The 17,500-nt window shown below is 39.9% G+C and overlaps 1 protein-coding gene across 4 annotated transcripts in view; it reads right to left on the bottom strand.

Annotated features, from left to right (window-relative positions):
• Positions 1-2,115: 2,115 nt before the first annotated feature.
• LOC101862696 (E3 ubiquitin-protein ligase HUWE1) overlaps positions 2,116-17,500 on the bottom strand; it is a 103,607-nt gene continuing 88,222 nt past the window's right edge. For all 4 annotated transcript variants that reach the window (XM_005089853.3, XM_013082986.2, XM_005089854.3 and 1 more), the window contains 4 exons: positions 16,577-16,953; positions 11,035-11,334; positions 9,402-9,592; positions 2,116-5,254 (listed from right to left, as the gene is read on the bottom strand). In XM_005089853.3, coding sequence (XP_005089910.1) covers positions 5,152-5,254; positions 9,402-9,592; positions 11,035-11,334; positions 16,577-16,953 — 971 coding nt within the window. In that variant the 3' untranslated portion in view covers positions 2,116-5,151. The remainder of the gene's footprint in view (positions 5,255-9,401; positions 9,593-11,034; positions 11,335-16,576; positions 16,954-17,500) is intronic.

The following is a 17,500-nucleotide window of genomic DNA, read 5'->3' as shown; positions in this document are numbered from 1 at the left end:
ATCTTGTCAGTTTGATAGTTGATAGTGCTTGAACGCTAAAAATCCGCAGCTTGCACTGTATGCTTCCCAGGAAGTCGAGAATGTTTCTACGTGTTCTCAGAGGGTCTGCTGGGGGTAATAATAGTTGTAAAGCGCACAGAGAATGCTCTAGAGCATGGATGTGCGCTATATAACTGCAATTATTTTACTCAAACCTAGCAGTAACCCGTTATGTTAAGCCAGCATGGCCCCTGAATGGTACACTGAAAGGAACATATAGATCTAATGGGGATTTTTTATTTTTTTTGGGTTCTTTTATTTCAATGTTAAACAGCACTTGCAACACAATTAGGTGCCCAAGATTAAAGGTATTACAAGAGAGTAACATACACAAAAAAGAGCAGAGGTAAGGACGATAGGTGTTTGATAGGAAAAAGGGAGCACACCAGACCAGCGCATCAACTAATGAGGGTTTTAGTTTTAGTTTTAGTAAGAGTTTTACGGCACTTGCAGCGCAATTAGGTCATATAAGTGCCGAAGATAAGAGGTGTTACAAGAGAGTAACAAACACAAAAAGGAGGGGAGATAATGACGATAGACGTTTGATAGGAAAGAAGAAGTAAACCACATCAGAGCACCCGCCAACCACGCATCCACCAATAAAGGTTTGGTCAACACGACAACACCAACACAAATTTTGTTTGAGTAAAGAAAAACATATCGATACAACAACGGTCATTTAGTGCTGGGAAAGAGCAGAAACAAGAGAGGGAAAGTAAAGATGTAGGACCTACCAGTGGCGCTCTCCAACCACCCACACCATACTTTACTTTTAGTAAGAGTTTTACGGCACTTGCAACACAATAAGGTCATATAAGTGCCGAAGATTAGAGGTGTTACAAGAGAGTAACAAACACAAAAAAAGAAGGAGAGATCAGGGCAATAAATGTTTCATAGGAAAGAAGCAAACCACACCAGAGCACCCTCCAAACACCCACAGACAGACAGACAGAAACAACAGAGGGAAAGTAAAGAAGTAGGACCTACCAGTGGGGCCCTCCAACCACCCACACCAACATTTTGACAGGACAGACACTCCAAAAGAAGCAGAAGTAGAAGGAACACAACATACAAAAACACTTCCAATTTCCCCCAGGTACAACAAGGCAAACTGAGCTCCACGATGCATATCCTGGAGGGTTTTTTTTCCTTTTCTGTTAAATGTAGATGTTTTTACACCCGCATCAAAATTTTTTTAAGATCATTTTAGTTTAGTCTTAGTAAGAGTTTTACGGCACTTGCAACACAATAAAGTCATATAAGTGCCGAAGAATAGATGTATTACAAGAGAATAACATACACAAAAAAGGAGGAGAAAAAAGGACGATAGTCGTTTGATAGGAAAGAAGGAGCAAACCACACCAGAGCACCCGCCAACCACCCACTTAGATCATTTAGGAGGCGAGCTTCCAAACCTGCATGTCAAGCCCATCTCGCGGGCTGAGAGGGATACATCTTAGCAGAAAATCCAAGATAATAAATTTTATTTTAGTATGAGCTTTACAGCACTTGCAACACAATAAGGTCATATAAGTGCTGAAGATTGGCGGTACAAGAGAGTAACACACACAACACAAAATAGAAGGAGGGGAGATAAGGACGATAGAGGTTTTACGGCGCTTGCAACTGCATAAGGTCATGTGAGTGCCAGAAGACTAGAGGTGTTGCATGAGAGTAACAAACATATAAAAGGGAAGGGGAGACAAGGACAAAAGGTGTTTGATAGGACAGAAGGAGCAAACCACACTGGAGCACCCGCCAACCCCAGATGGAGATGCTCAATAAAAACATTTTTGTTCTGTCCATTTAGGAATTTAACTCAGGTTTCTACATGCAACAGCGAAGCACCTAACCACTAAATCAGACGCCGGTAAAAAAAAAAAATTTGTACAGGGCAACACCACCAAAGATGAAAAAAACCAAAAAAAAACAAGAGACAAACACGGCAACACCACAAAAAATGAAAAAACAAAACAAGAGACAAACAGGATAACACCACCAAATATGAAAAAAACAAGAGAAACAGGGCAAGGCCACCAACAAAATTTGAAAAACAAAAAACAAGAGACAATCCTATGCATAATGTCAACCGTGAATTTATTAATTTACTGTTCAGCAATATTCCACAACATGTGTCACATACACAGGCCCCCCCCCTGCCAAGGGCCGCTGCCTCCTGTAGTGGGGTAAACAGCTCTCACCAAAGTCATACATGTATCGTATACAAATCATTAGAACAATAGACCACGTGGAAACTTCAAAAAATGTGAAAGCATCATAAATATATTATAAACACGCAATAGGAGAGAAAAAGAATGACAAACTGATGAATGAGGGGGGAGGGAGGGTGGGAGGTAGGGAGGAAAGGGGGGTGGGGGGACTACTGAAAAAAAGGCATAATATGTTTGTGTCTTTACTACCCACAAGAGTGTGCTACATCTTATTCACGGCTACGTAGTAGTAGTCTCGGATGACTTCCCATTTATTTTAAATAATCCCGCAAAGCTAGTCTCCTTGTGTTCCCTACAGTGGAGTGAGATTCACAACTCACATCCAGGACCCTCTCTACTCACACTTCGCCCCCCTGTGGTGGACCACCAACGTCTGCTTATTAATTAACACACACACACACACACAATGTTATAAACTAGAACTGTAGACAATGAGATTTCGAGAGCACCCCTTCAAACAAAGACATGGTGTTCTGCGATACTGGTCATTAAAAAAATTCCAATTGAATCCATCGAATCCATTTCTTGATGGAAAAGCCAAAGGCAAACAATCTTATCGTAAGCAAAGTGATCTCACTGCCCAGGGTTCTACAGCTACAGACTTGGAACAGTTGAGGAGTAACCAAAGTGACAACATGAAATGAAAAATGAGATGACAATGATAATAATCACGATGATGATGATGATGACGATGAAAAGGATGAGGATGAGGATCTTAGCGCTTCAGTTTCAACAAAACTAACAACACTGAGCCAATAATTCATATATATAAAGAGTCAATCAATGAAAGAAAAATTTTGCAATGGGCTTTTCCCCCCGTCTCTTCAGCCATTCTGTCCTTAATGAACAAAAAAAAACCTCCTCAAAGTCACGCACTTTTTTTTAACAAATCCACTATATCCAGTGGCGGGAGACCTGAATAGTAAACCAATGCTTTGACGGTCATGGGAAACAATAATAATAATAAAAGTTCACTCCAGTATTTTCAATCTATGGCAATATCTGAATTGAGTGAGAAATTTGTGGGTGGGGATGGTGGTAGGGGGGTGGGTGGGGATGGTGGTAGGGGGGGGGGGGTTGTTGTGTTGTATGTCATAATAAGCACAAGCAGGAGAGAAACAATTGATATTCTCCTTGGCTCAGGCCATAATAGCTTTAATCAATAATTCAATCGGCAAAATCAAGAACCTACAACATACCATCACAGGACAGAAAGGACACCAAATCGAGCAACAAAGTTTACAAAAGCTGTTCCAAATCCTGTGGGCGAAAAAAAAACAAAAAACAAAAAAAAACAAAGAAGAAAAAAGAAAAAAAACAACCCATTCATTCTTCTTTCTCTGCCTCTTCATCTTTCTTTGTATCCATCTACACTGCTTACTGTAAGACTTAGCCACACACCATTTTGAAAAGTGATGTATGTCGAGCTCTTACACTGAGTAGTCAATCCCATCCTCCCCCCCACTTCTACTTGTCACTCCACGGTGTAGTAATCGTAATCCCTGGTAAGATGCTGATTTCGCAAAAAGAAATCTTGAAATGTAGCCATTGAGGGACATGTTGCCCAACACTCAGACACACACACACAAACATATGCAAACAATAAATCTTTCAAAAAGTCCACTGACGTACCTCAAGGAAAGAACAAAGTCTCGCCATCAAAGAGAAAAACTAAATCAATGCCCGACCTGACCTGACATTCCCCCACCACCTTTGATAATCTCGAGCAAGCACAGATCAGGAACCACCTGAGCTCTAGGCCCAGGCAAAGAAAGCAAAATGAATCAAAACACAGTCATGAAGACACACTTTGGTCAGTGTTGCCTTATATTAGCAAATAATAGACGACAAGCTCAGGGCTTCACCCCTTCACACGAAAGCCCAGCACCAGAGTGGAATGCCTGAAAAAAAAAAAAAAAACACCCCACACACACAAACAAACAAAACATCAAAAGCAAAAAAGTACAGGACAGTCAGGCAGTCATTAAGACTTTAACCTCATGGGCTGGCGCATACAGAAACAGGATCAAAATCAAAACAAAAGGGTCATTACACAAGGGGGGAAATATCATCTTATTTGTGTTGAGATAAGGAATGAGAGATTTCATGAGTCAACAAACACCCCACTTTCAACAACGTATGACACGCGTTATCTCCTTCAAAAATCCAGACGCATATTCAAAGTCATACACATCACCCATTCTTGACACAGGCACACAAACTCACGTATATATACACACAAAGGTTTCACTGTAAGGGACATGGCATTGCACATTTAATTACACAAAGCTCGTTCATTCAATTTTTGATGGAAATTTCATTCAGTACCACAATCAATCAAGGGGTAGGAAGGGGAGAGCGTGGAAACAAATAAATAAAGAACCAAACTCAAGTACGAAGACGCTGAAGAAGAAAAAAATTGTTAACAGATGGGCAAGCTGGTAAACTAAAGTTTACAAAGTCAAGTTTTCAAAATGAATCAAACAAAACCCACAAAGCCGGGTACCTGAAAGCTCCATCTCTTTCTTCTCTCTTGGTGTTCACAAAAGACACACACACACACACACACACACACACACACACACACACTCCAAAAATACTGTCACTGTCAAGTCTAGGTCTGGTGCTTTTTTTGTTTTGTTTTTATACATCCTATTGTTCTTGTTAGTGCCAACACGTAACACCAGCCAATCTCGAATCTGTCGGCTGTCAGCAGACTCCTTGCACACTCTTGACGGAGTTCACACCGGAAAAACTGTTTTATTATTTTTTTCTCTCTCTCTCTCTCTCGCTCTATCTCTCTCTCACTCTGTACAGGCACGACGTCCTTCAATCTCTTCCCTCAGTTGCCACCGTGTCTTGTGCTTTTTGCTCTGCTGCTCTATGCAAGGCCGAAACCCTCGGAGCACTCGCTGATGGCCAATAGCAGCATCTTCCTGAGCTTGTCGTACGTCTCGTAGGCTGGCAGGTCCAGCTGATTAAAGCTGGGGACAGGAACAAGGATATTTGTTTGTTTGTTTGAGTAAAGAGAAGCACATCCACACAATAATGGTCATACAGACAGACAGAAACAACAGAGGAGAAAGTAAAGAAATAGGATCTATCAGTGGCGCCCTCAAACCACCCACGGAACTGGGATATCGCTGACCAGGATGCAAGAGAGACATTTGACTTCTTTGAGCAAAAAGAGGCACATCCACATCATTTAGTGTTGGGACAAAGTAAGAGAGACAGACAGAACTAAAAGAGGTAGGATCTACCAGTGGCCACCTCCAAGTACCCGCCTGACACTGACACTGACAATCACACCAGTGATGTCGATAAGAGGCCCTCTCCAAACACTGCTGCTCCAAAAAGATGTTTTAGTTTTAGTAAGAGTTTTACGGCACTTGCAACACAATAAGATCGTATAACTGCCGAATATTAGAGGTGTTACAAGAGAGTAACAAATACAAAAAAGGAGGGGAGAGAAGGACGATAGATGTTTGATAGTAAAGAAGAAGCAAACCACACCAGAGCACCCGCCAACCACCCACGTCCAAAAACATTACAAGCGAGTCAAAAATACTTCTTTGAAGATTTGACACACAGTAGACACCTTTCAATAGTATAATTTTTTTAAATCACTTGCGATATTTGACACCTTCAGCCTTCAACTGCTGTTTTTTCTAGAGCTACTGGAGAGGGCAAACAATATAAAAGTACTAACTGGGTACCCGTCTGATGAAAGGACTCAAAAGAATTGATCGTCAAATAATTGTGGATTCACTGTGCACTACAGTCAAACCTGTGTAAGACGGCCACCCATTGTCAAGGAGAAAAGTGGCCATTTAAGACAGGTGGCTGTCTTAGGCAGGACTGATCAAGATTAAGAAAACAAACCATTCCCATCTGAGGTCCCAATCGAAAGTAACCGCATTGCTGTTGTTTTTGTTGTTGGTGGTTTGTGTATTGTTTGTACTTTTTATTTTGTTGCTGATTTTGCGCAAAGGTGACAGTAAAACGAAATGTATCAGACGAGGAAGACTGAGTGCCCTGTTAAAACAAACACATGGGACGCTATCACTCGGAGAACGAGCGACGCTTCTGTCACAAGTTCATGTTGACGTCTATTGTTATTTTGTTACAGACTGGGTAAGCAGTGACCACTCATCTCACTTACGATTTGCGTATGAGTTCTGGGCGGGGCTTATGGGTTATGAGGGATCACACGCTTACCTCACCAGCAGCTGAAAATTGGTAGCTATTGGTCAACAGTGGGAGGGGACTAGGCAACCTGATTGGTTGGAGGGACTACCTAACAACAACGACAGATGATTGAATTATGGCGGCTCACCCACAACGCCAGGGACCAATGCACAATTTATGACAAAACGCAATGGAGTCACTAAGGCGGCCGTCTAAGACAGGTGTTATTGCTTAGTGTGATAGGGGTTGGGTGTTGAAATATGGTGGCCGCGGCCGCGTTGGACAGGAGCCCGTTTTACACAGTTAAATTATATAGAAAAAACGCAAGGGGGGAAATGGAAAGTGTCCGTTTGTACAGGTGGCCGTCTTATAGAGGTGGCCGTCAGGGCAGGTTCGACTATATTTGTGAATGGAAGCCTCACTTGTTTACAATGGCGTCTTAGACGACGGACTTTCCCAAGTTTAGATCGAAACAAAACTAATGAAAAACTGAAAATTAGACTACAGTGACTTCTGACTCCTTAACGTAACTGTGCACCCCTTAAATGATTCTGAACCAGCATAATTTTTTTCAAATTCCAAAGTTAAGTGGTTCAGAAGTTTTAGGCGACCAAAGTGACGAACTTTCACAAATATAATATAACGAGCTGGGCCCCCTTTCGATGAAAGGGATGATCGGTGCTTTAATATCAACTAAAAGTCATTGGCCTACTATATTTACACTCTATTGGAATGGGACAATAAATCTTGAGAGATTAAAAAATTATAAGGTCTAGATCTATACTCTCAAAACAAAATGCGCCTTGAGAAATATCACCTCCGGATTTTCTAAAATTACAGAGACAGAAGCGTCGGCCTACAAAAGCGATCAGCGAAATAAAGAAATTTAGCTTTTTGCAGCAAAACTGTCTCAAAATTGAAAAAAACAAAGGGCATGACGAACTTTCACAAATATAATATTTCTGGAGAATATTTTAAAGAATCTTTTGGCGAAAACCTCAAGTCGATCGATGCAGCCATTAATAAGCCTTATGAATAGCAAAATTCGGCCACCACAAAAAGATAATAGATATAGAGATTGAATGTCTTGGACAATGTCGTTACAATTTTTTTTTTATGCAAGGGGGGGGGGGGGGGGTGAGAAGTGGTCGTTTCTACAGGTGATTGCCTTGGGACAGGTGGCCGTTAAAGCAGGATCAACCGTACTAACGCACTCTGCAGTTACCTGAAGCATCTGTTCATACTATTAAGGGGGGAGGGGGGGCTACACCCCCAAAATCAAAATTCGGCTCAAAATCATGGAATTTGAGTTGTAGGCATTTTTAGCTTTCTCAGCCTCTCCTACAACTATTTCATGGCATAAGAACCCCCAAAAACCGTATTTGTTCCCATACCGGGCATGTTTGTAACCGCCATTTCCTCATAAAGTCAGTATTTTATTTTTCTTTATCGGACGTTTTCTCAAAATGCGACTTTTCTCTATACTTTTTTGAATAACTCCACCATTTTTCATCCAATCTTCATGAAATTTTCACAGAATGAAGAGAAGAGGTAATACTAAAAACTTGTCTGTTGAATTTTTTATATATGGAATTGATTTTTGTTGGTGGTGTCTAGAGTGTGGATTTTCACGGATTTTTCGCAAACTTGAATGCTACCTCAGGAAAAAATTCATTAAAAATTGTCTAATTCGATTAGGAAAAAAACAACAGACAAATATTTAGATCTAATGTTTGTAAACACACATGCAAAAAAAAACAATCAATTTCCATGAGCGATAAGTGCGGTATTCATTACGTAAGACATGTCAATAAAATCCAATATGGCGGCGTATCCATGGAAACGAAACTTTTTTCTCAAATTTGATTGTAGATTTTAAGACTCCTTAATATGCTTGTTATATGTGTGAAATTTGGTAAAAATCGGTCCAGTAATAAGCGAGATAGCCTCTAGGTGTAGTAGCCCCCCCCCCCCCCCCCCCAACTCATTAAGGGGTGGTGCTGCAGTTAGAAAAGCCGGTTTGGGGCCAAATGACACAAACTGTGATAATTACACTTTAAGATTCCTGAACATGTCCTGAACAATATCTAGAAAGTACATACGCCTCCGTGCACCCTAAAGTGGTGTTTGGGGGATTTAAAAGCGTACGGTCAAGTCTCTTTTAGAGAAAATATTTGCCAATTTTGTCCAAAAATAAGCATTCTATTTTTTTCACGGTTGGTACTATTTTTCTGCTCTATTTCTGACTCGATTTCAATCAAACTTAGAATGTTGAAACCATACAAATCTAGCTTTTTGTAAGAGGAATTACTGATAAATGTGTTGGTTTTTAATCTGTGAGCTTGAAAAACTCGATTTTTCAAGGTTTTCCGTTATTTTGCTAGAGCCGGATTTGAAAGTGCCATAAAATAAAAACTAAAGTAGATATAAAAAATTCCTCTTACAGAAAGTTTTATCTTTGTCTTGTAAGTGTGCATGCTAAATATGAGCCTAATCTGTTTATAAATAAGGTGAAAAATTTGTACATCATTATGTCTCTAAAATCCAATATGGCCGCCATTTCCATGGTAACCAAATCAGTAATTTCTTTTTTCACAACTGTTAACAAATCTCCATTGCCATATAATCGTCCACACCAAATATAAGCTCCATAGGAGTGGTATTAGCTGAGATAGACTTATTTTGCAGCACCCCCTCTTAATAATTCTCCATGACAAAGCTATATCAGATTCACATAACAAAAATATTTTTCTTTACTGGACAGACCTGAAGTATACCACCTTACCAGGTGACAAAGCTATATCAGATTCATTTTAAAAAATATTTTCCTTTACTGGACGGACCCGAAGCCTACAGGCTTAGAGGGTGACAAAGTGACATTGGATTCGTACAACAAAATATGATATAAATTAACTGGACAGACCAAAATGTTTACAAGCTTACCAGGTGTGGGCCGAGGGCAAGCGGTCAGTGGAGCGATCGTCTCTGTGGATCTGGAACTTCTGCGTGCCATTCATGCCCTCCAGGTTCCCAAAGCCTCCCAGCGGCACTTTGGACGTCCCCGTGACAAACTGCAGGAAGTTGGCACGCTCCGCCTGGTCAAACGAACGCAAGGCTCGCCAGAACCATTGGATCTGAGGAGAATATGTCTGGATTTTTAAAAAGTTTTAGCAAGAGTTCTACAGCACTTGCAACACAATATGGTCATACAAGTGCCGAAGATTAGAGATATTATATGAGAGTAAAAAACACAAAACGTTTTAGTAGAGATTTTACAGCACTCGCAACTACATACGGTCATATGAGCGCCAGAAGATTAGAGGTGTTACAAGAGAGTAACAAACATAAAAAAGAAGGAGGGGAGATAAGGACGATAGATATTTTATAGGAAAGAAAAAGCAAACCGCACCAGAGCACCCGCCAACCACCAACTAATAAACACCAAAAAAAGAGAGAGATAAGGATGATAGATGTTTCATAGGAAAGTAGGAGCAAACCACATCAGAGCACTCACCAACCACCCACTGACAATATGGGCAGAAGTTTTTAAAATACGCAGAAAAACAAACACACAGCATTGACAGAATTTAGATCATTCAGAAGGAGGGCTTCGACTTTGCTTGTCACAGCCAAGCCGGGCTGAGAGGGATCCACATCTCAGCAGAAAGACTCGGGAATGAACTTTTTTTTAAAAGGGTGTGTGTGTGTCTTTTAATTTTCTTTTTTAAGTAAGACTTTTGCGGCACTTGCAACACAATGAGGTCATATAAGTGCCGAAGATTTAGAGATGTTACAAGAGAGTAACAAACATAAAAAGGAGGAGAGATCAGGAGAATAGATGTTTGATAGGAAAGAGGGAGCAAACCACACCAGAGCACCCGCCCACCCCCTCACAGAAATGTGAGTGTGTGCCAAATTGCAAAACATTATTGACACTACCCCATCCCATCTACCCTTAAAAGAAAAGAAAACAAAGACAAACTTAAAAACATTTGAGGAAATTATGCAACAAAAAACAAAACAAACCAAAAAATAAAAACAAGACAAAACAAAACAAAAACAAAGAAAAACAACAATAAGTGCCGAAGATAAGAGGTGTTACAAGAAAGTAATAAACGCACAAAAAGGAAGGGAGGGGAGATAGTTTTAGTTTAGTTTTAGTAAAGGGTTTTACGGCGCTCGCAACTGCATAAGGTCATATGAGCGCCAGAAGATTAGAGGTGTTACAAGAGAGTAACAAACATAAAAAAGAAGAAGGGGAGATAAGGACGATAGATGTTTGATAGGAAAGAAGAAGCAAACCACACCAGAGCACCCGCCAACCACCCACAAAGGGAGATAAGGATGACAGATGTTGGATAGGTAAGAAAGAGCAAACCCCACCACAGCACCCCCCAAACCAAACTGCCCTTTAAAGAAAAGAACAACTTACCAACATTCAGGTAAAGGTATGCAACAAAAAAAACTGTTTAAAAAATAAAAACAAAACAAGACAAAATGAGAAAAAATTACACATGCTCGCCAACATTGGGGTGGACGACAGGTACACAAACAAAACTGGCTGTGTTCCCCCTACCTGTAGCGAGGTGGCCTGGTACTTGTGGTACTCCGTGTTGGCCTTGAGGTTGTCGATGTCGATGGTGGGCAGGCCCGAGATGAGCAGCTCCAGCTCCTGCTCCGTGAAGATGGAGACCAGTTTCTTGGGGATGATGTCATAGAAGCCCTCCAGGAAGGCGTTCAGCTGCTGCCGGATGGCCCCTGTCATCTTCATCTGGCACACCAGCTTCACGTACTCGCGCTTGTTGTCGTCCGTCACCACCAGGTTGGAGCCGTTGGGCACCAGCTCCCGCGTCTCCGTCACGCCAAACTCTTGGATCTGAACACAGAGGGGATTTTTAGTTTTTAGTAAGTTTTACGACACTTTCAACACAGTTGGGGGGGGGGTGTTTTAAGTTTTTAGTTTTAGTAGGGGTAATTACAGCGCTCGCAACACAATAAGGTCATATAAGTGCCGTAAATCAGAAATAAAACAAGAGAGAAACAAACATAAAAAAGAAGGAGGAGAGATTGTTTAGTTTTAGTAGAGGTTTTATGGTGGTTGCAATACAATAAGGTCGTATGAGCACCAGAAGATTAGAGGTGTTACAAGAGAGTAACAAATATAAAAAAGGAGGGGAGATAAAGACGATAGATGTTTGATAGGAAAGAAAAAGCAAACCATACCACCAGAGCACCCGCCAACCATCCACAGTTTGTTGTTGTTGTTCAGGCTCAGGTTAAAATTGAGGTGAGGAAAGATCTCATGGTGGTACTTCAAATAACATGCAGGTTGTCATGAACCATAGATCAATATCCAGAAATGCCTAACTTGTAGAGGTACTGGGCGAAAATCACAGAATAATATATGCACCACACTGTGACAGAAACAAATTAACAATTTGGGAAATTCACTTCAAAAACTGGAAATTTTGTTTCGTATGCCTGTTCCACCATGCAGTTTGTTAGACAGCAAGACCGGCCAGTTGCCTGTGAAGCAGTTCAGCCACAAGAGATCAAACTATCCAATTACTGTAGAAGTCTTTAACTGGACAAGTCCTCACAACAGAGGATATGTTGTTCTCAGACTGCAAGCTCTCTACTCTTCCTTTTCTCAGGAAAATATTCACTATGTATTCAACATCCAGACCATACAACACTAAAAAAAGATCAATCATACAATATCACACTTTACAAGTCAAACAATAGCAGAAAATACACTGATTAAAAAAAAATATTGAGCACATATCAGCAATCCCAAATCATGTGGCAGACCTGATGCGGTCCTGGTCAGACACTAACAGCATACTGAAGAGTATTTTTGTCACAGGTACAAGGCAAAAACTACAGAATATGCATCACATTGTGACGGAAACGGAAATAAATAATTCAGGACACATTAAGCTCTGAATCGTGCTCACATTATCGTTCAATTAACTTTTACTCTCTAAAAAACTTTCTTAAGACATCAAGATCTGCAAGACAAATAAATTCTTCTAAAAGAAGAAAAGACTAATTTTATTTTCCTAATGGAAATATTGTTTAGTATGCTAATCCCACCAAATGGCATGTCAGACAGAAAGACCGGCCAGTTGCCTGTGAAGCAGTTCAGCCACAAGAGATCAAACTATCCGATTACTGTAGCAGTCTTTAACTGGACAAGTCCTCACAACAGAGGATATGTTGTTCTCAGACTGCAAGCTCTCTACTTTTCCTTTTCTCAAGAAAAAATTCATTACGTATTCAAACATCAAGAACATACTACACTATACAAAATCATACAATATCACTTTATAAGGCAAATATGTGTAAAGCCAAAAATAAGCCTACACTAGTTTTTTCTACATATTGCGCATAGTGCATATCGGTAATCAAAAATTATTTTGTTTTACTTGCTGCGAGAACTTAAGAGAACCAAAACATTTGCTGGACCAGATCAGATCCCTAGCAAGATAACACTAATAAATAATAATATTAATAAATAAAGTAAGATCACAACCACAGTGCTCACGCCCTGGTAGCTCTAAGACGTGCTCACATATTCATTCAAATGACATTTACTCTAAAAACCTTCCTTAAGACATCAAGACCTGTAAGACAAATTCTTATAAGAGAAGAAAAGACCAATCTTATTTTTCCCTAATGGAAATATTGTTTAGTATGCTAATCCCACCAAACGGCATGTCAGACAGAAAGTCTGGCCAGTTGCCTGTGAAGCAGTTCAGCCACAAGAGATCAAACTATCCGATTACTGTAGCAGTCTTTAACTGGACAAGTCCTCACAACAGAGGATATGTTGTTCTCAGACTGCAAACTCTCTACTCTTCCTTTTCTCAGGAAAAGATTCACTATGTACTCAGACATTCAGATCACACAAGACTATACAAGACCATACAAGATCACTTTATATGGCAAATATGTGTACGGCAAAAAAAAAAACTAGTTTTTTTCCTAGAGATTACGCATAGTACATACCAGCGATTAAAATAAATTTTAAAAAACCTGTTGCAAGAACTTAAGAGCACCAAAACATTTGTTGGACCAGATAGATCCCAGGCAGGATACTAGTGGTATATTGAAAGGTATTTCCGTCAAAAGCATTGGGCAAATGCACCACATTTTGTGACAGAAAAGAAAAGAACTGGGGACACACTAATAAATTATAATATTAATAATAAAGATCGCAACTAAAACGCCCACGCCCTTGTGACTCTAGGACGAGCTCACATATTCATTCAAATGACATTTACTCTAAAAACCTTATTTAAGACATCAAGATCTGTAAGACAAATAAATTCTTATAACAGAAGAAAATACTAATTTTATTTTTCCCTAATGGAAATATTGTTTAGTATGCTAATCCCACCAAATGGCATGTCAGACAGCAAGACTGGCCAGTTGCCTGTGAAGCAGTTCAGCCACAAGAGATCAAACTATCCGATTACTGTAGCAGTCTTTAACTGGACAAGTCCTCACAACAGAGGATATGTTGTTCTCAGACTGCAAGCTCTCTACTCTTCCTTTTCTCAAGAAAAGATTCATTACGTATTTAGACATCCAGACCATACGGCACTATACAAGATCATACAATATCACTTTATAAGACAAAATATATGTGTAAAGCAAAAAATGCACTTATTTTTTCTTAGCGCACATCAGCAATCCAAATAATTTTTTTTAACCTGTTGCAAGAACTTTAGAGCACCAAAACATATGCTGGACCAGATCAGATCCCCGGCCAGATACTAATTGTGTATTGAAAGGTATTTTGGTCAAAGGTATTGGGTAAAAAACTAAAGAATATCCACCACGTTTTGTGACAGAAATGAAAATAATTGGGGACACACTAATAAATTCTAATATTAATAATAAAGTAAGATAACAACCACAGCGCTCACGCCCTGGAGGCTCTAGAACGTGCTCTCATATTCATTCTAATGACATTTACTCTAAAAACCTTCCACAAGACAAAAAGGCCTGTAAGACAAATAGATTCTTATAAATAAAAAAAAGACTAATTTTATAAATTTTTTATTTTCCCCTTATGGAAATATTATTCAGTATGCTAATCCCACCAAATGGCATGTCAGACAGCAAGACTGGCCAGTTGCCTGTGAAGCAGTTCAGCCAAAAGAGATCAAACTATCCAATTACTGTAGCAGTCTTTAACTGGACAAGTCCTCACAACAGAGGATATGTTGTTCTCAGACTGCAAGCTCTCTACTCTTCCTTTTCTCAAGAAAAGATTCATTACGTATTTAAACATCCAGACCATATGGCACTATACAAGATCATACAATATCACTTTATGAGACAAAATATATGTGTAAAGCAAAAAATGCACTTATTTTTTCTTAGCGCACATCAGCAATCCAAATAATTTTTTTTAACCTGTTGCAAGAACTTTAGAGCACCAAAACATATGCTGGACCAGATCAGATCCCCGGCCAGACACTAATTGTATATTGAAAGGTATTTTGGTCAAAGGTATTGGGTAAAAAACTAAAGAATATCCACCACGTTTTGTGACAGAAATGAAAATAATTGGGGACACACTAATAAATTCTAATATTAATAATAAAGTAAGATAACAACCACAGCGCTCACACCCTGGAGGCTCTAGAACGTGCTCTCATATTCATTCTAATGACATTTACTCTAAAAACCTTCCACAAGACAAAAAGGCCTGTAAGACAAATAGATTCTTATAAATTAAAAAAAGACTAATTTTATACATTTTTTATTTTCCCCTAATGGAAATATTATTCAGTATGCTAATCCCACCAAACGGCATGTCAGACAGCAAGACTGGCCAGTTGCCTGTGAAGCAGTTCAGCCACAAGAGATCAAACTATCCAATTACTGTAGCAGTCTTTAACTGGACAAGTCCTCACAACAGAGGATATGTTGTTCTCAGACTGCAAACTCTCTACTCTTCCTTTTCTCAGGAAAAGATTCACTATGTACTCAGACATTCAGATCATACAAGACTATACAAGATCACTTTATAAGGCAAATATGTGTAAAGCAAAAAATACACTGGTTTTTTTAATAGAAATTGTGCTTAGTACATAGCGATTTAAATAAATTTTTAAAACCTATTGCCAGAACTTTAAAACACCAAAACATTTGCTAGACCAGATCAGATCCCTGGCAAGATACTAATGGTATATGGAAAGGTATTTTGGTCAATGGCATTTGGCAAAAACTATAGAATATGCCCCACATTGTGATCGAAATGGAGATAATTGGGGACACAGTAATAAATTCTAATATTAATAATAAAGTAAGATCACAACCATAGAGTCCACTCCCTGGTGGCTCTAAGACGTGCTCACATATTCATTCAAATGACATTTACTCTAAAACCCTTCCTTAAGACATCAAGACCTGTAAGACAAATAAATTGCTATAAGAGAAGAAAAGACCAATTTTATATTTTTCTGATGGAAATGTTAGAAATGTTATTTAGTATGCTAAGCCACCAAATGGCATGTCAGACAGAAAGACCGGCCAGTTGCCTGTGAAGCAGTTCAGCCACAAGAGATCAAACTATTCAATTACTGTAGCAGTCTTTAACTGGACAAGTCCTCACAACAGAGGATATGTTGTTCTCAGACTGCAAGCTCTCTACTCTTCCTTTTCTCAAAAAAAGATTCTTCTCAGGAAAAGATTCATTACATATTCAGACACCCAGACCATACGACATTATACAAGATCATACAATACCACACTTTATAAGGCAAACATGAGTATAGCAGAAAATACACTGATAAAAAAAATATTGTGCACATAACAGCAATCCAAATCATGAGGCAGACCTCATGGGGTCCATGGCCAGATACTAACAGCCTACTGGACTATTTTTGTCAGAGGCACTGAGCAAAAACTACAGAATATGCATCACATTGTGACGGAAATGGAAATAAATAATTTGGGACACATTAAGCTCTAAGACATGCTCACATAATTGTTCAAATGATATTTACTCCAAAAACCTTCCACACAAGACACCAAGGCACGTGAGACAGAGAAAAATTTGCGAGAGAAGAAAAGAAAAAACCAATTATCACACAACTCACCTCTGTGCTGAAGAAGATGTCGTAGCCCAGGTCCTCCACCGAGTTCTCCAGCAGGAAGACCATGCCCTGGTAGAAGGTGTAGTCCTCGCTCTCCATGTCCATGTACTTGACGGCCAGGCCCAGCATGTGCTTGTAGAAGGAGCGCGTGAAGTAGCAGTCCAGCAGCTTGTTGTCGTACACCGCCTTAGCGATGATGCGCCCCACAAACTTGAAGTAGCTCAGGTGGTTCGAGTTGCAGTGGGACGACGGGTTGATGCTGTAGGTGACGCGGTCGCCGGGCGAGGTCAGGAACAGGGCGTAGTTCTGGTTGAAGATCTCGTGGGAGATGATGATGTACCACTCGCGGAGCAGCCCGCCAGCGTCTTGACCCTCCTCACCTGCGGCGCACAAACAAAATTGTGGTCACTTCAAAGTTGAACGGAATTGTGGGCTTTTTGTTCGCTTTTTCTTTAGTAACAGTTCTAGGACACTTGCAACACAAATAGGTCATGTAAATGCAGAAGATTTAGTATTACTAGAGCAGCATAAAAAGGTAAGACGGAGGGGAGAGATAAAGATAAGACGCTTCTTTCAGTAACCAGAAGCACATTAACATAACAAAGGCCATTTAGTGCTGGGGAAAAGAGAAGAAGGACCTACCAGTGGCGCCCTCCAACCACTAGCAACAGATGTTTGATAGGAAAGATAGAGCACACCACACCATAGTACCCGCCAACCATCCATAAATGGTAGTTTCCCGCAAGTCCACGCCACAACAGCTACACTTTGGAAGGAACAGATGAGGACAATGACAAGAATGTAAAAGAGAAGAACACACAAGAGTGCCCACCTGCCAACTGTTTCTTCAGAGAAAATAAAACTGCACACAAACATGGACTACTATTTATTATTATTATTACTCAAGCAACAGCAGCAGAATCCCCC

Source organism: Aplysia californica, unplaced genomic scaffold (assembly GCF_000002075.1).
Source record: "Aplysia californica isolate F4 #8 unplaced genomic scaffold, AplCal3.0 scaffold00010, whole genome shotgun sequence".
NCBI lineage: Eukaryota > Metazoa > Mollusca > Gastropoda > Aplysiida > Aplysiidae > Aplysia > Aplysia californica.
Note: the sequence above shows the minus strand (reverse complement) of the source record. Positions and strands in the feature narration are given on the sequence as shown.